We start from the raw sequence: 13692 nt of genomic DNA, 5'->3' as shown, positions 1-13692 counted from the left end.
CACAGTTCAAAGCCATCAGTTCTACATCTGTCATTCTTACTCATTTTGCAGCTCTGATGCATACCAAGTAATTGTTAAGACCATGAATTTCACACATCCCTCCCGTGCTTACTCTTTTAGGCTGTCAACTTTTGTTTACTCCCAGTGTAATCATTAGCAGAGGAGCTCTGGTGGCTTAGTGGTAAGGAGTTGTGCTGCCAACCCAGAGACTAGCAGTTCAAATCCACCAGCTGCTCTGCAGGAGAAGAATGGGCAGTCTCCTCCCGTGTGATTTACTGCCTCTGAAAACCTGCTGGACGGTCAGTGATGGGTTGGTTCTGACCAGTTGTAAGCTGGTACATAACAATTGAACATAAATATTAGTCATAGCAGATAACAGCCCTGGCATGCTTTAAGTTATCACCTGTTCTGTACTTAAATGCTTTATATTCATGATCTGTTAAGGAAAATTCTTGTTAATCTGTCATCTCACGTAATACTCATGTGTCAGAATGCATTGTTCTGACGGACGTGCATTTTGATAAATGGTTTGGTGTGAGGTGGGCTGCAGGACCTTGCCTGAGGCCCATAGGCATTTGTTAGGGAGCCAGTGTGCTGGTGCTCGAGGCTGCAGGTCTGAGTCCTCTGCTAGACTTTTAGAGCCACTGTAGTGGGATGCGGCAGGAGTCTGTCGGGAAGTTAATTTCACCAGAGGCCAGCAATGGACTATCATCTTTAACTCCCAAACAGGAAAAATGCTCCTTTCTTCCAGGTGTTCATCCAGGTAGAGCCAGGGTTCCAGGGTCCCTGGGCACTTGAAGGATCCTCCCTGCGTTGTGCCCGATCTGGAGACCCCTGGGCTGGAGTTTTTTGATATTTGATCTCTTTCTTGGCCCTGTGACCAGCCCAGGGCCAACTTGTGAGGCTCTGCCTGACTCTCCTATTAATAAACATTATATAACAGTGTAGCACATGCAGAGGTTTTCCTTTGATTCTAAATTTCTGTGGCATTTTATTTATTTGCTCCTAGGGGGAGGTAGTTTTTTAAGGATTTTAAGACTATGTCCCTCTCTGTACGCTTTGTAGGAAATGTGTTCATGATAGCCAGTTTATTGTTTCTTTGCGTTTTGCAAAATGCAGATTTCTTAAGCAGGGTTATAAGTGTGTATGTAGTTTTAAAAGACAGTTTCTCAACACTTTTGGATTGTTGATTGTTCCCCCCCCCATCACAGAAGTAGCTCATTTAGTGACCACGTGTTAAGGTCCCCCCCCCCCCAATTATTTTGTGCGTGTGTGCGTACTGTCAAATCTGATCTGAATGGTACAGGAGGAGCTCGTCCCTCTTTCTCCAGCAGAGGATCTGGTGGATTTGAACCATGCACCTGTGGAAGATTTCTTAAAAATTATTTTGATTATGTATCTTAACATTATATGATGGCAAAATCCTTCAAGGTAACCTCTTGAGATGTGAAGTCTGTCAAGCTGGAGGTAGTTGCTGGAATGAATCGGGTGTGTAGGAAGTAGCCTTGAATGGAAAACATGGTATAGTTGAAAAATAGATACCCAAGTATTCTATTAATACACAAGGAAGCGTGTGTTTGAAATGTAGCTTAGAAAGTTGGTTTTTCTTTGGTTTTTCCCTTATGAACCTTTTAATGTTTGTGCAGAGAGCACAGGCACGTAGATAAAGTCGTGTCCTAACGTCCGGTTTCTTCTCTTCCCACGTGTAGTTGTAGACCTCCTCTACTGGAGAGACATCAAGAAGAGCGGCGTGGTGTTCGGGGCCAGCCTCTTCCTGCTGCTCTCGCTGACGGTGTTCAGCATTGTGAGCGTCACGGCCTACATCGCCCTGGCCCTGCTGTCTGTGACCATCATCTTCAGGGTCTACAAGGGGGTCATCCAGGCTGTCCAGAAGTCCGATGAAGGACACCCGTTCAGGTGAGATGTCTGGCAATCGTATACATAGAGCTGGGATGGTAACACTTCATTCTACTGCGTGTAGAGTTACAAGCATGGCTTTTGGGTATGTTTGTTTTTTTGTAACTGTTGTTGTTATGTGTCATTGAGTCGCTTGCGACTCATAGCGACCCTGTGTACAAGAGCCCTAAAAACGCCGTTCTATCCTGTGCCAACCTCGCTGTCTCCAACACACTCATTCCCACCACTCCACTCACAGAATTGATCCATCTCATCGAGGGTCTCCCTCTCCTGTGCCGTCCCTCCACTCTCCCAAGCATGATGTCCTCCAAGGACCAGTCCCTCCTTGCAATATGTCCAAAGTTTGTCAGATGAAGCTTCAGAATCCTTGACTCCAAGGAGCATTCCAGCTTCATCTTCTCCAGGACAAACCTGTTTGTTCTCCTAGAAGTCCATGGTATATTCAACACTCTTTTCCAGCACCACAGCTCAAAGGCATCAGTTTTCTTTCTCTCATCCCTATTCGCTGTCCAACTCTCCGATGCAGAGCACGTAATTGGGAAGACTATAGCCCGGATCAGGCGCACCTTAGTCTCCTTTGAGCAGCAGCCTTTGAGGTTTCCTAAATGTCATTTCAGAGGTTCATGATGGATAAGATTAGGTTTATGTATCCGTTCGCCCAACTCTACTACTTCTGTGCGCATCATCCAGTCAGAACTGGCCGTCCAGAGGGTTTTCAGAAGCAGTAAATCTCAGCGGGGAGACTGCCCACCTCTGTCTGGTTGAGCAGCTGATGGATTTGAAGAACTACTTGGCAGAAGATTCCTTCCCACTGAGCCACTGGCTCCTGACTAGACGTACTCATTGCTCAGAATGTTCCTTTAGTGGAAGTTGCTCACCTCTCGTGCTGATAGCCTGTGCGCTGTGATACTAGAAATACCGTCCCACTTACATGCCAGTTTTCTTATCATGCTTTCTCTTCATGCCTTTCACCTTTTTAAAAACAGTCTTCATTTAGCTGCTTTTTTCTCATTCACTAAGGTGTTTATTACTTAGGGAGCTCAGGTGGCCTAGTAGTGAAGAGTTGTGCTGCCAACCCAAAGGCACACAGTTTGAATCTAGCAGGTGCTTCACAGTAGAAAGATGGGCATTCTTCATGCTATTTACAGCCCCTGAGCCCCCCCTGGAGGGTCAGCTGTGAGTTGGTTCTGAGTTGACAGTGCCTAACAGGAGACTGCTTTGTCTGTATTCTCTCTTGGAGAAGTTTATTTCCTCACCACATAGCTGCTACCTTCTGCTCTTAGTTTATAGATGAACTCTAACATTACTGCTCCAGTCACCTAAGCTTAGGTTTGCTCCCTTCACCTGAGATTTGGCACGTTTTTGTTTGTTATTGAGGTATGATTCACACACTGGTAATTCAGCTTCCTAGGATCCAGTTCTGTTCACCATGAGTTCCAGAACCATTTTATCTCCCCAAAATGATTCCCTCCATAAGCGGTCTCTCCCCAGGAACATCCCCCAGCCCCAGGCAGCCACAAACACCTGTTAATTAGTGCCACTGTCCTCCTGGTTTTCAGGCTCCAAGTTGGAGCTTGACCAAAGAACTTAATTAATGTTCATAGGAAACTTGGACCAGGAAGCTGTTGTCCAAACCAAGCAAGAGAACACTGCATGGTTTAAAAACAAAAAAGATGTGCGTCAGGGTTGTATCCTTTCTCTGTACCCATTCAGTCCGTATGCTGAGCAAATCTTACTCAAGAAGTTGGACTCTGGAGAAGAATGAGGCATCAGGATCTGAGGAAGACTCAACCAGGACCTGCCTTACACAGATGACATCACTTTGCTTGGTGAAAGTGGGGAGGACTTGAAGCGCTTTCTGCAGAAGATCAAAGACTGCAGCATTTAATATGGATCGCATATTCACTATCAAGAAGACAGAAGTCCTCACCATTGGACCAGTAGGCAACATCATGATAGATGGAGAAGAGATTGCAATGTCAGTGATTTCATCTTACTGGGATCCATAGTCAACACCCTTGGTACCAGCAGTCAGGAAATCAGGAGACACAGTGGGCTAGTCAGCTGTCAGGCACCTCCCCAAATTACTGAAGAACAGTGATGTCGGTTTGAAGACTAAGGTGTACCTGATTTAGACCACAGTCTTTTTCATCGCTGTACATCTGAGAGCTGGACAGTGAACGAGGAGGACAGAAGGAGAATCACTGAGCTCTGATCTTGGAGGAGAGTCCTGAATATCCCGTGGATTGCCCAAAGAATGAACAGATGGGTCTTGAGGAAAGTGCATCCAGAGTGCTCCTTGGATGCAAAGATGCCAAAGCTTTGACTCACATAATTTGGGCATGCTGCTAGGAGGGGCCAGGTCTTGGAAAAGAAAGGTGGAGGGTCAGGGAAGAAGAGGAATAGAGCCTCAGCAGGATGAACTGAAAGGTGACGGTCACAGTGAGCTTAAGCCTGAAGGAGACCGTGACGGTGCACAGGATCGGACAGGGCTCAGCGCTGCCCATAGCGCCGCTGTGGTCGGCTTAGCAGTGCCTAACAACAGCTTCATCTTTAACTCAGGCGTCAGCCTGGTTCTACCCTGTCCTTAGGGCTCGGTAGGAAAAAATCCCCTCTTCTGCCATGGATTTCTCTAGGTGACACGGACTGAAGGAATAGCTTAGAATCCAGGCAGATTGGAGAGGATCTGGAGACTGGTAGACTTGCCTTTTCAAAGAGGTGTTAGCTTACAGCAAGGGTATTGTTGAAGGAAGATGAGGCAGCTTATTGGTGGACATTGCAGAGGCAGGACTGTGGGACACGGAGTCATCAGGACTATTCCTGAGCGACTATGGTGTCCACAGGCGTGCGGAAGCGGTGGAAAGGGACTGTGAGGAACACCTCCAGGTACAAAGACACCTGACACGTCTGTCTGTGGTCACCGCCGCCAGCGTAAAATGAGTTCTCATATAGTAATTTACTGGGTTACTGCAGTCTGGTGTCCCCCATCCCCCATGCGGTGGTTTCCTTACATTTAACAGCTCCTGCTGTCTGATGAGGAAGCTGGTGCCTCCGGAGGGAGTGACACTGCCAGGCCACAGGCCCGGCCCTCCGGCAGTTGGAGCCCACCAGTCCCTCCGCAGGGACAGAGATCAGGACACTGAATTGTACTTAGGCCATTTTACAGCGTGGGCAGCAAGTGGCGTTAAGTACCACTGAGTCAGCTGGCCCTTCGGCAGGTTTTCAGAGGCAGGAAAAGCCCATCTTTGTACCATAGAGCAGCTGGTGGGTTTGAACCACATATCTCTGCATTGACAGTGCAATTCCTTAACACTGATCTATGGGAACTTTGGAAATGTGTGGAATTTCTGTTGGAAAAATTTGATGAGACCCCCCCATATATCAGCTTACAGAAAAAACAAAAGCAAATGCTACTGAAAAAAACTGAACCACTCACTCCTGTTCACTAGTGCTGGTTTCCTTTTACTCATGGAAGCTTCACCCTTATTTCCACTTTATAAATGAGGAAACTGAGGTCTAATGGACAGACTGACTGTCCCAGAATCACACAAAGAAAAGTGGCAGAGCTCAAGGTGTGAGCCCGGTCAGGAGGCCCCAAGCCCGGCTGCTTCTGCCGCTTCCCCGCTCGGGCCATGTGCCCGGGGTCTGGGGGCTTTAATTCGGGAACAGGATTCACATCTCTAATTGCTGACGGACGTTCAGGGGACGTCACTGCCATCAGTGACAGTCAGGGCACGTTTGTTTTGCAGGGCGTATTTGGAGTCCGAAGTGGCGATCTCTGAGGAGCTGGTTCAGAAGTACAGTAACTCTGCTCTCGGGCACGTGAACGGCACCATCAAGGAGCTCAGGCGCCTCTTCCTGGTTGACGACCTCGTGGATTCCCTGAAGGTCAGTTCATTCTGCGTTTCACTGTCCACACGTCCAGAGTCGTCTGTGCTGCTGTGGGCTGGGAGGAGGAGGAAGCTGTCCATTCCCTTCGGAGAGGCCCATCCGCCCTTCCATGCTGTCCCTCGGGCATGGCAATAAGGTTGGGCCTTCAGACCCCGTTTAGTTTCTGGCCTGGTCAGAATAGATTGAAATGCTTTAAAGGCTTTGACCAAACAAAGCCTTTTATAATCCAGTAAACGATGTAGGATTTTTAGCCGTGTGCCGTTTTCCTTTAAGACTTGGAACTCTGGTTATTTACACTCGATGATAAATCAGTGATAAATCATTTCATTTCCTTATCATTAATATCTCTTGTATATAGTGGGTGGACATATAAGTGACTTACTGAAGCAGTGCTTTCAGGTGATCTGATGTCTGAAGAAAATGGGATATTCTTATTTGGCATATTTTAATAATTATTTCAAAAGAATGCAAAAAAAAAATAGGTAGGTGAGATTGAACCTGTACTTATGAGTCAGGCTGAGTGTCTACAGCCCGGCTGGGGGTGGGGGGAACATGTATAGAGGTTCCTAGTGTTCTGCAGGGTGGGAACAGATGGGGAAGGAATGGCAATTAGCTTGGTTTTGAAGTGTTTCAGTCCGACATGCTTACATGCAGGAGTCAAAGTACCAGATAATAAATCCTATTCTTGTATATTTTTTTTTTTTTTTTTTAAAAATTTTTATTATTTTGTGTGTGTACCATTAAATCGGATCCGACTGGCACAGGAGGAGATTGCCCCTCCTTCTCCAGCAGAGCATCTGGTGGATTTGAACTGTGCGTCTCTGGGATTGCAGTGCAGCTTCTTGCAACTAGCCCACCAAAGCTCCCTCATAGCATTATAAGGCAAGCAAAAACTGGACTTTTTAGGTTCTTTTTTAAAAAAACCCAAAACTTATTTAGCTTTTAAGCCTGTGAAAAGTTTGCTAACAGCCCCAGTCTTTCCTATTTCAACATAAAATTGTGGTCATGTTAATTAGTGCTTGGTGGTGGGGTGTTTGTTTGTTTTTTAAATTACAGGAACAAACTTAATTGGCATCATATTGACACTTTATCATTCATAGCTTTGAAAGTAGAAACTCGATTCCCAATCTCAAGAAATACAGTAGAAATTGTTTTCATCTCTAAGTGTCAGGAAAATGGGCATTGTACTAGTCCTTGTGGCTGACATCAGCAACTTTTAAACACAAAATTGAAATTGTTTTCACAAACATTTGGTACCTTCCAGTTTATAAGATCTGATCGCGTCTGGGATGCAGGATGAATGTCTCATTGAAGCCCCTTCTCCAGGGATGCTGAGACACGCGGAGCTTTCCCTCTCCTTGCTGCTTTTGGGGTTCAGTGTAAGGGAAGGGCCCTCGTCTTCCACATGTGAGCACAGGAACAAGCCAGCTCCAGAATCCCCACGTCCTGGAGAAGCCCTGAGCGATGCCGGGCTCCGCCTCCCGGTGCTCAGATTGGGGCTGTCACCCTCCACCATTGTTGCCACTCTCGACAGGCTTTTAAATCCTAGAACCGATTGTAGCTGGCCATAGTATGAGGCTCCATTTCTGAATCGATGTCTAGTTGGAACCGCTCACAGCCGACCCTCCAGTGGGTTTTCAGAGGCTGCGTTGCCTGTCCTCCTGTGGAGCAGTTGGGAGGTTGGCAGTGCAGCTCCTTAACTCACGAAGTCCCTGATTGATTCTAGGCTTGATGGTAGTTAAATTGTATGGGCAGAATGACATATTTCTAATTTTGCTTAATAGAACTTATTTTAAACATGTTTTAGTATAAAAGTTTTAGCCACTCCCTCTAGATTTGTTCTTGAGTTTTTTCTTGAAGTGGTTTTGTTTGATGGAGTATCAGAAAGCAGAAGAGGAAAATGCATGAGGAAAAAGAATCTTGTAGAATCTAGAGGCTGTAAATGGGCTAAATTCCGGCTGCTCCCACAGAAGAGTGGAGTAACCACACATCTTTCCTTGCACACACCTGTTAGCACCCCAGAAAGCTAGTGCAGTTTGGGGAGCACTTGGGAGGCTTACACAGTGGGGTAACGAAGCAGATTCCTGCTGTACACGCGTTCCAGGCTGCCTGACAGTGGTCAGTGTGCAGGAGGAAGACGTGGCTGTCTGATTCCGGGAAATGCCCAGCCTTTGAAACCCTGTGTGACATAATATCCGTCCCTGAAGGGTGTGCGTCAAAGTTAGGTTGACTGAACTGATCCAAGGTGTGGGGTTCGAATCCATCCAGCCCTGCCTTGGAAGACAGACGTGGAGATTTCCGGAAAAGCTAGAATTGAAACCCTGCAGGTTCCATCACTCATGTGAAGGCAGCATGGGCTTTGGCAGCTGTCGTGCATCTTGTGTGAGGGATCTTTGTTAAGTGATTCTCAGGCTGTCTGAATGTTACAATTCCTGGGGGCCTTTAAAATGTAATGACACTTAATGGGGATACAAGAGGAGCCATGGGGCCTCATGGCCTGAAATTGCCCTTTGTTTGGTGGTCCTTCCTGGGAGATGACTGTTTAAGATGTGCTGATGTTGCACTGTAGAGCCCACTGGGTGCAAGGCGCCCAGGGAGCGAAGCCTGGGGTGCATCGATTGTGCGCTGCTATCCAGAAGGGTGTATGTTTGTGTGTCTGGTTGCCGTTTGTTGCCCCTGTGACTATAAAAGGCACGTGGCTGGGTCCTGGGCAAGGCTGTCTTTCTCAGAGGGTTCCTGCCTCGTGAGTCCCTAGCAGATGGAGACCCAGCACGTTGGGCAAACACCGTAAAATGTTTGTAAGAACATTTCTAAAACCTTCTAGAACTCCAGTCTGAAAAAGTGAGCTCCAGAAATAGCTGACCCAGAAGACCTTGCGAATCCAGTCCGCGGGCGTTGGCAGCACCGAGGGTGCACGTCGTGGGGGCTTCCTGTGGGATTTCTCTGGGTCGCAGAAAAATGCCGGCGGACAGGGCTTAGGAGTGTAGGGACCCTGGCAGCAACCCCAACTCGTGCGTAGTTCTGGGGACACTCAACACGATCAGGTTGCGAGGCACACCAAGGCCGCAGATGGTCCCAGAGTCACAGATGCAGTTCTGTTAAGAGCCTTTTTTTGGAAAATGCCCCTCTCTTTGGAGGCAGCTTTTGGGGTGACTAAGAATTCCCTGACCTAATAGATACAATGCTGCAGAAGTTGGTAGAGGCCCCAGTTTTTTCCATCTATGGTGGGTGGTGTGTGTGTGTGTGTGTGAGGAGTTGTATGAACAGGTCTTCCGTGTGTATGTTAACCTGTCACTCCCAGCGCCCATTTGGACTGTGAATGCAATACCATCCTTCCTCACTTTGTCATTCCTGGAATCAGTTGAGTCACAGTGGCCAGGACCACTACATTTCTGTTCTCTAATGCCTAGGGGTTGATGTGTATGCGTTCCATTTTTGACAACTTTGGATTCTCCTAGGCTAATTCCGTGCGTTCCATGTGCCAATTATTATGTGTTCGCAGCTGGTACCTTCTAACAGCGAGAAAGCCCTTTTTCTCTGTTTTACCATTTTCCGTATGCAGATCCCTACCTTCCCTCATGCTGGTGCTGTGACTGGTCCAGGCACTGAGAGTTCCTGGAAAGCCCTCCATGGTAGTCTTGTCTGAGGTGTCAGTGTTGTAAATGTCTTCCAGACTCAGCTGGAACACTAATAGTCCCATGATTACACAGAAAAACGTGGATTTCTGGTTTCTCTTTTCAAGTGGGAACACCTGGCAGCACGTGGCCTGGGATGCTTGCCTGCCCCCAATCTGTGGGTCTCGAGTCAGGGCCCCCCCGAGAGGGAGAAGGCGCACATAGATGTCTCCACCTCCCTCAGGCAGCAGTGTCATCGGCGAAGCTCCAGGCACATTTGAGGCTTTGCTTTGGGGGTCTCTTCATTTTTGCCTTTAGACTGTGCCTGACTTTTAACATGATGGCCCTTAAAGAGTTAAGTGATGGTTGGGGCTCGTTGGTGGCTTCTTTCCATGCACAGTGCAGCCTTGTCAGAGCCTGGGGCACCAGCTGAGGACCTTTGCCCCACTTGTGTGGCGTCTGAGGTCTTTGTGCTGCATCAGTTTCAGGATGTGTGAACGGCTGGCCTCTGGGCCTGTGATCGGTGGGCTATGAAGACAGTTCTGTCACTTTGAGTAAAGCAGCCCAAGTGCAGAAGTTATATTTAGCCTTTGCAGCAGGGAGGAGGCTGTGCGGCCCAGGGTCCTGCAGCGCGGATGGCAGGTGTGGGTGCCGAGCTGTCCGAGGGCGCGTCAGGGTAACCCGAGCCCCGCTATTTGTGGCAGTGACAGTTGGTGGAGGAATCCTAGCGCGTTCCCAACGTGCGGTGAGTGTGCTGTGGGTTCACCCCCACTGCCCGCCCAGGTCACGCTCAGCACCCTGCTTGGAGCTGACGCCCCATCAGATGGGAACGAGCCAAGTATGCCTGAAAGGCGTGCTTTCAATCAGAAGTCACTGGGCGGCTGTCCATGGCCTGTTTCTGTCCACCCAGGAGCTAAGAATGGTTTTTACCTTTTCAGAAAGGCTGAAAACAAAAGTACGGCTCATACCTTGTGTGACCCATGAAACTGTCTTTTACAGGAAGACACTGCTGGCCCCGCTCCAAGCCCAGCCGGGTTCAGGCTCCCGCTGCCCACCTTTGTCCTATTTATAATGTCAGTGGCTTGATTATCCATTAACGCATTGCTGCAAATGATGGCTGTACTGGAAAAAAAAATGTGTTTCTAAGCACGGTCGTCATTTTAAACGTGCGGCAGAGTGTTAAATCATCACGGGCTGGGTTTAAGTCTCCAGTTTTTAATGTGAGGAGGATTTGCTGAGCCCTTGGCTACTCTGTGATGTCAGAAGTCTTAGAGCTAGGAGAGAAACACAGCTGTCTGACCATTTCTTGACTAAACTGAGTATATATTCGTGGTAGTCCAGCCAGCCTGGCCCAGACTGCCTGTTAAATGAAACGAGAGTCCCAGGATCGGAGACTGGCAGTGCCCAGGGGAGGAGGGAACCAGGCCAGGTTGGCGCCCGCTGCCCAGTCCCTGATCTGTCCCATGTGGTTGTCCTGAAGGGTTGGTGATTTTAGTCCTTGGAAAGTATTTACAGTAGAAACTGGCCTGTAAGAAGTGCTGTTTGCAATAGAAGTGGAAGAAAACTAACCTTTAGTGCTCTTTTTGGTTTTAGGCCAAGTCCAAGGGTTATCTCTGGCCACTAACACAAGTATCTTGGGGTTCTAAATCTTTAACATCCCAGAGGTGAGGTTTCACTACCAGGAACCTGCTTCTCTGGCTCCCAGCCCCATCACGATGACAGACCTTAATGTCGGAATTGTTCTGTTCACATGTATCTCCACTTACTTGGCTCGTTAGTACTTTTAATGCTCATAACTGAATTCTCTTTTCAATGGGCACAGGTTGTATTACGAGGGCAGGGGTTTAAGGTCTACTTTTTCCAATTTCAAGAGAAAACAGCCAGCTGCCTGTGTCATTTGGAGAAGCCAGTTCAAAGTTAGATTTTGAAATCTTAAGAATTTCAGAATTGAGGCTGGTAACTTTTTAAGTGTGGTGTTCATGTGGCTTTACCAAGTTTTCAAGCTCTATGTCTCTCATACAGACAGACAAGTCTGAGAACTTAAAACTTTATTTGAGTTACATTTTTCATCAACTGGTGTTATTTCCTTCCAGTTCGCGGTGTTGATGTGGGTGTTCACCTACGTTGGTGCCTTGTTCAACGGTCTGACGCTACTGATTTTGGGTAAGTACACAGAGCAAGAGAGTGGGACTCGAGTGACAGTCCCTTAGAGACGTTTAAGGACAGAGCAGTCCTGTATTAAAGGGGAAAGTCAGGTACTCAAGTGCTTGGTTTGTTGAAGTGCTGTAGCTCACGGTGGTGAGCAGGCGATGTGGTTAAGGCATCAGACACGCGTGAACAGGAGATCGGAGCTCCGTGCTGTCCTTATCGTCCTCAACACACTTGAGTCATTGCTGCGGTCACTGTGTCAGTCCATCTAGATGAGGGTCCTCTCTTTCACTGACCCTGGACCTTTCCGAGCAACATGAGACAAGATCAGAACTTCAGCATTGCCTCCAAGGAACCCTGCACTTTGTCCAAGACACATCTGCCTGATCTAGGCAATCCATGGGAGAGTCAGTGCTCTTCTCTGTCATGCCTTGTCCAGCTAGATGAAATGAAGCACACTTTTAACCTTGAAATGGACATCACTGAGATTTGTGATGGCTTTTCCAATGCTCTAACCCTCCTCTTCCTTGGGACCAGCAGGCAGGAGACTGCCGACAGTTGCAATCTTTTCTCCATCCGTCATGATGTTGAGATGTAATCCATAGTGAAGGTGCAGTGTTTTTAACCTTCTGTAACAAAGGCTTCAACTCCTCCTTTCAGAAAGCAGAGTTGTGTTAGCTGCATAATGCAGGTTATTTCTTAGCGTTCGTCCGATCCTGATGACACAATTCATTAAATTCCAGCTTCTGGAATGATTTGCTCAGCATACAGATTGGATAGGTACGGAGTCGTGTTCTCTTGCTCTATTTGGACAACAACACAGACTAGTGCTCCAGTTCCCATTCTTGCCATGGTTAGCCATCGTATGCTGCTTTCAGCCAAGATCTATCTGACATCAGCAATAATATCCCTTGTGCCATGGCCCTTTCTAAACCCAGTTTGAAGTTCTGGGAGTTCTCTGTTAACTGTATTCTTCTAGCCATTTCTGGAGGATTTTCCACATTGTTGGATCTCTTCCAGTCAGTTGGCCAGGCAGCGGTCTTCCAGGTTTCCTGGCAGCAACTGGGGAGCATGGCCAGGCCGCGCATGTGTTACCTCGAGCACATCAGTTGGTAACCCATCCACGTTGACCAGTTCTTTTTTGTACAGTGACTGTGTATTCCTTCCATCTACTTTTGATGCTTCTTGAATCATTAAAGATCTTTCTCATAGCATCTTTGAGTTTGAGAGCTCTAGCTTTTTTAAATTCTTCACCTCCAGCTTTCTTTTTAAGCTGCCTTTTGAAATCTGTGTCTCTTCCCACGTCCACCTTGGCCTTTTCTTTATCCCGTCTTTAACGTCATCCCACAGCTCATCTGGTCCTCCATCTTTACTGTTGAACGCCCTCCAGCATTGAGAGGATTTTTAAGTTCAGGTGGGGCAGACTGAAATCTCATGAACTAGGGACATCTCTCTGCAGGCACCCTCCTCCAGGAGAAACGTGCGTTAGGAGCGCTGCCCCTTTGATAGGTTTTAGTGTTTGTTCCCTGAAACACTCATTTGTAATGAGTTTTGCATTTTTTTTTTCTTTCCAGCCCTAATTTCACTCTTCAGTGTTCCTGTTATTTATGAACGGCATCAGGTAATATCTCAAACTATAGAGTTATGTTACTAAGTGGGATTTATGTATGTATCTCTGATACTTTCTACAGAGTTACTGTTAAAAATGTGGACTTCAGTGGCTCTTTTATTGTGGGAACAAGTTGTTAGCAATCGCAACTTTCTAGTAACACCTTTGTACCTTTCTTCCAGGCCCAGATAGATCATTATATAGGACTTGCGAATAAGAATGTTAAAGATGCCATGGCGAAGTAAGTACTTGAACTGTGCAGCTGTATAAAGGACAGGCTACGGCAGGCTTTGCTGGGAATTGTAATCTCTGTGGTAGTATTTCCTTAGTAAATGCATAAGGATTAGACCTGTGAGCATTTAAGGCTTTGCTTACCTTCGGAGGCCAAACTGACAGCCTGTGGGTATCTTTTTTATGTGTGTTCACAGTTAAAATGCCAAGTATTTTGATATTTTTCTTTTCCTTTCTAGAATCCAAGCGAAAATCCCTGGATTGAAGCGCAAAGCAGAATGA

At 47.2% G+C, this 13692-nt stretch overlaps 1 protein-coding gene across 3 annotated transcripts in view; it reads left to right on the top strand.

The window, feature by feature from the left end:
- RTN4 (reticulon 4) overlaps nt 1-13692 on the top strand; it is a 62322-nt gene extending 48630 nt beyond the window's left edge. For all 3 annotated transcript variants that reach the window (XM_006880928.1, XM_006880927.1, XM_006880929.1), the window contains 6 exons: nt 1710-1917; nt 5667-5805; nt 11516-11585; nt 13145-13191; nt 13362-13420; nt 13650-13692. In XM_006880928.1, coding sequence (XP_006880990.1) covers nt 1710-1917; nt 5667-5805; nt 11516-11585; nt 13145-13191; nt 13362-13420; nt 13650-13692 — 566 coding nt within the window. The remainder of the gene's footprint in view (nt 1-1709; nt 1918-5666; nt 5806-11515; nt 11586-13144; nt 13192-13361; nt 13421-13649) is intronic.

This window comes from Elephantulus edwardii, unplaced genomic scaffold, assembly GCF_000299155.1.
Source record: "Elephantulus edwardii isolate Elephantulus edwardi_28Jun2011 unplaced genomic scaffold, EleEdw1.0 scaffold00011, whole genome shotgun sequence".
Taxonomy (NCBI): Eukaryota; Metazoa; Chordata; class Mammalia; order Macroscelidea; family Macroscelididae; genus Elephantulus; species Elephantulus edwardii.
The sequence above is the reverse complement of the archived record's forward strand: the minus strand, read 5'-3'. Positions and strand labels throughout refer to the sequence as shown.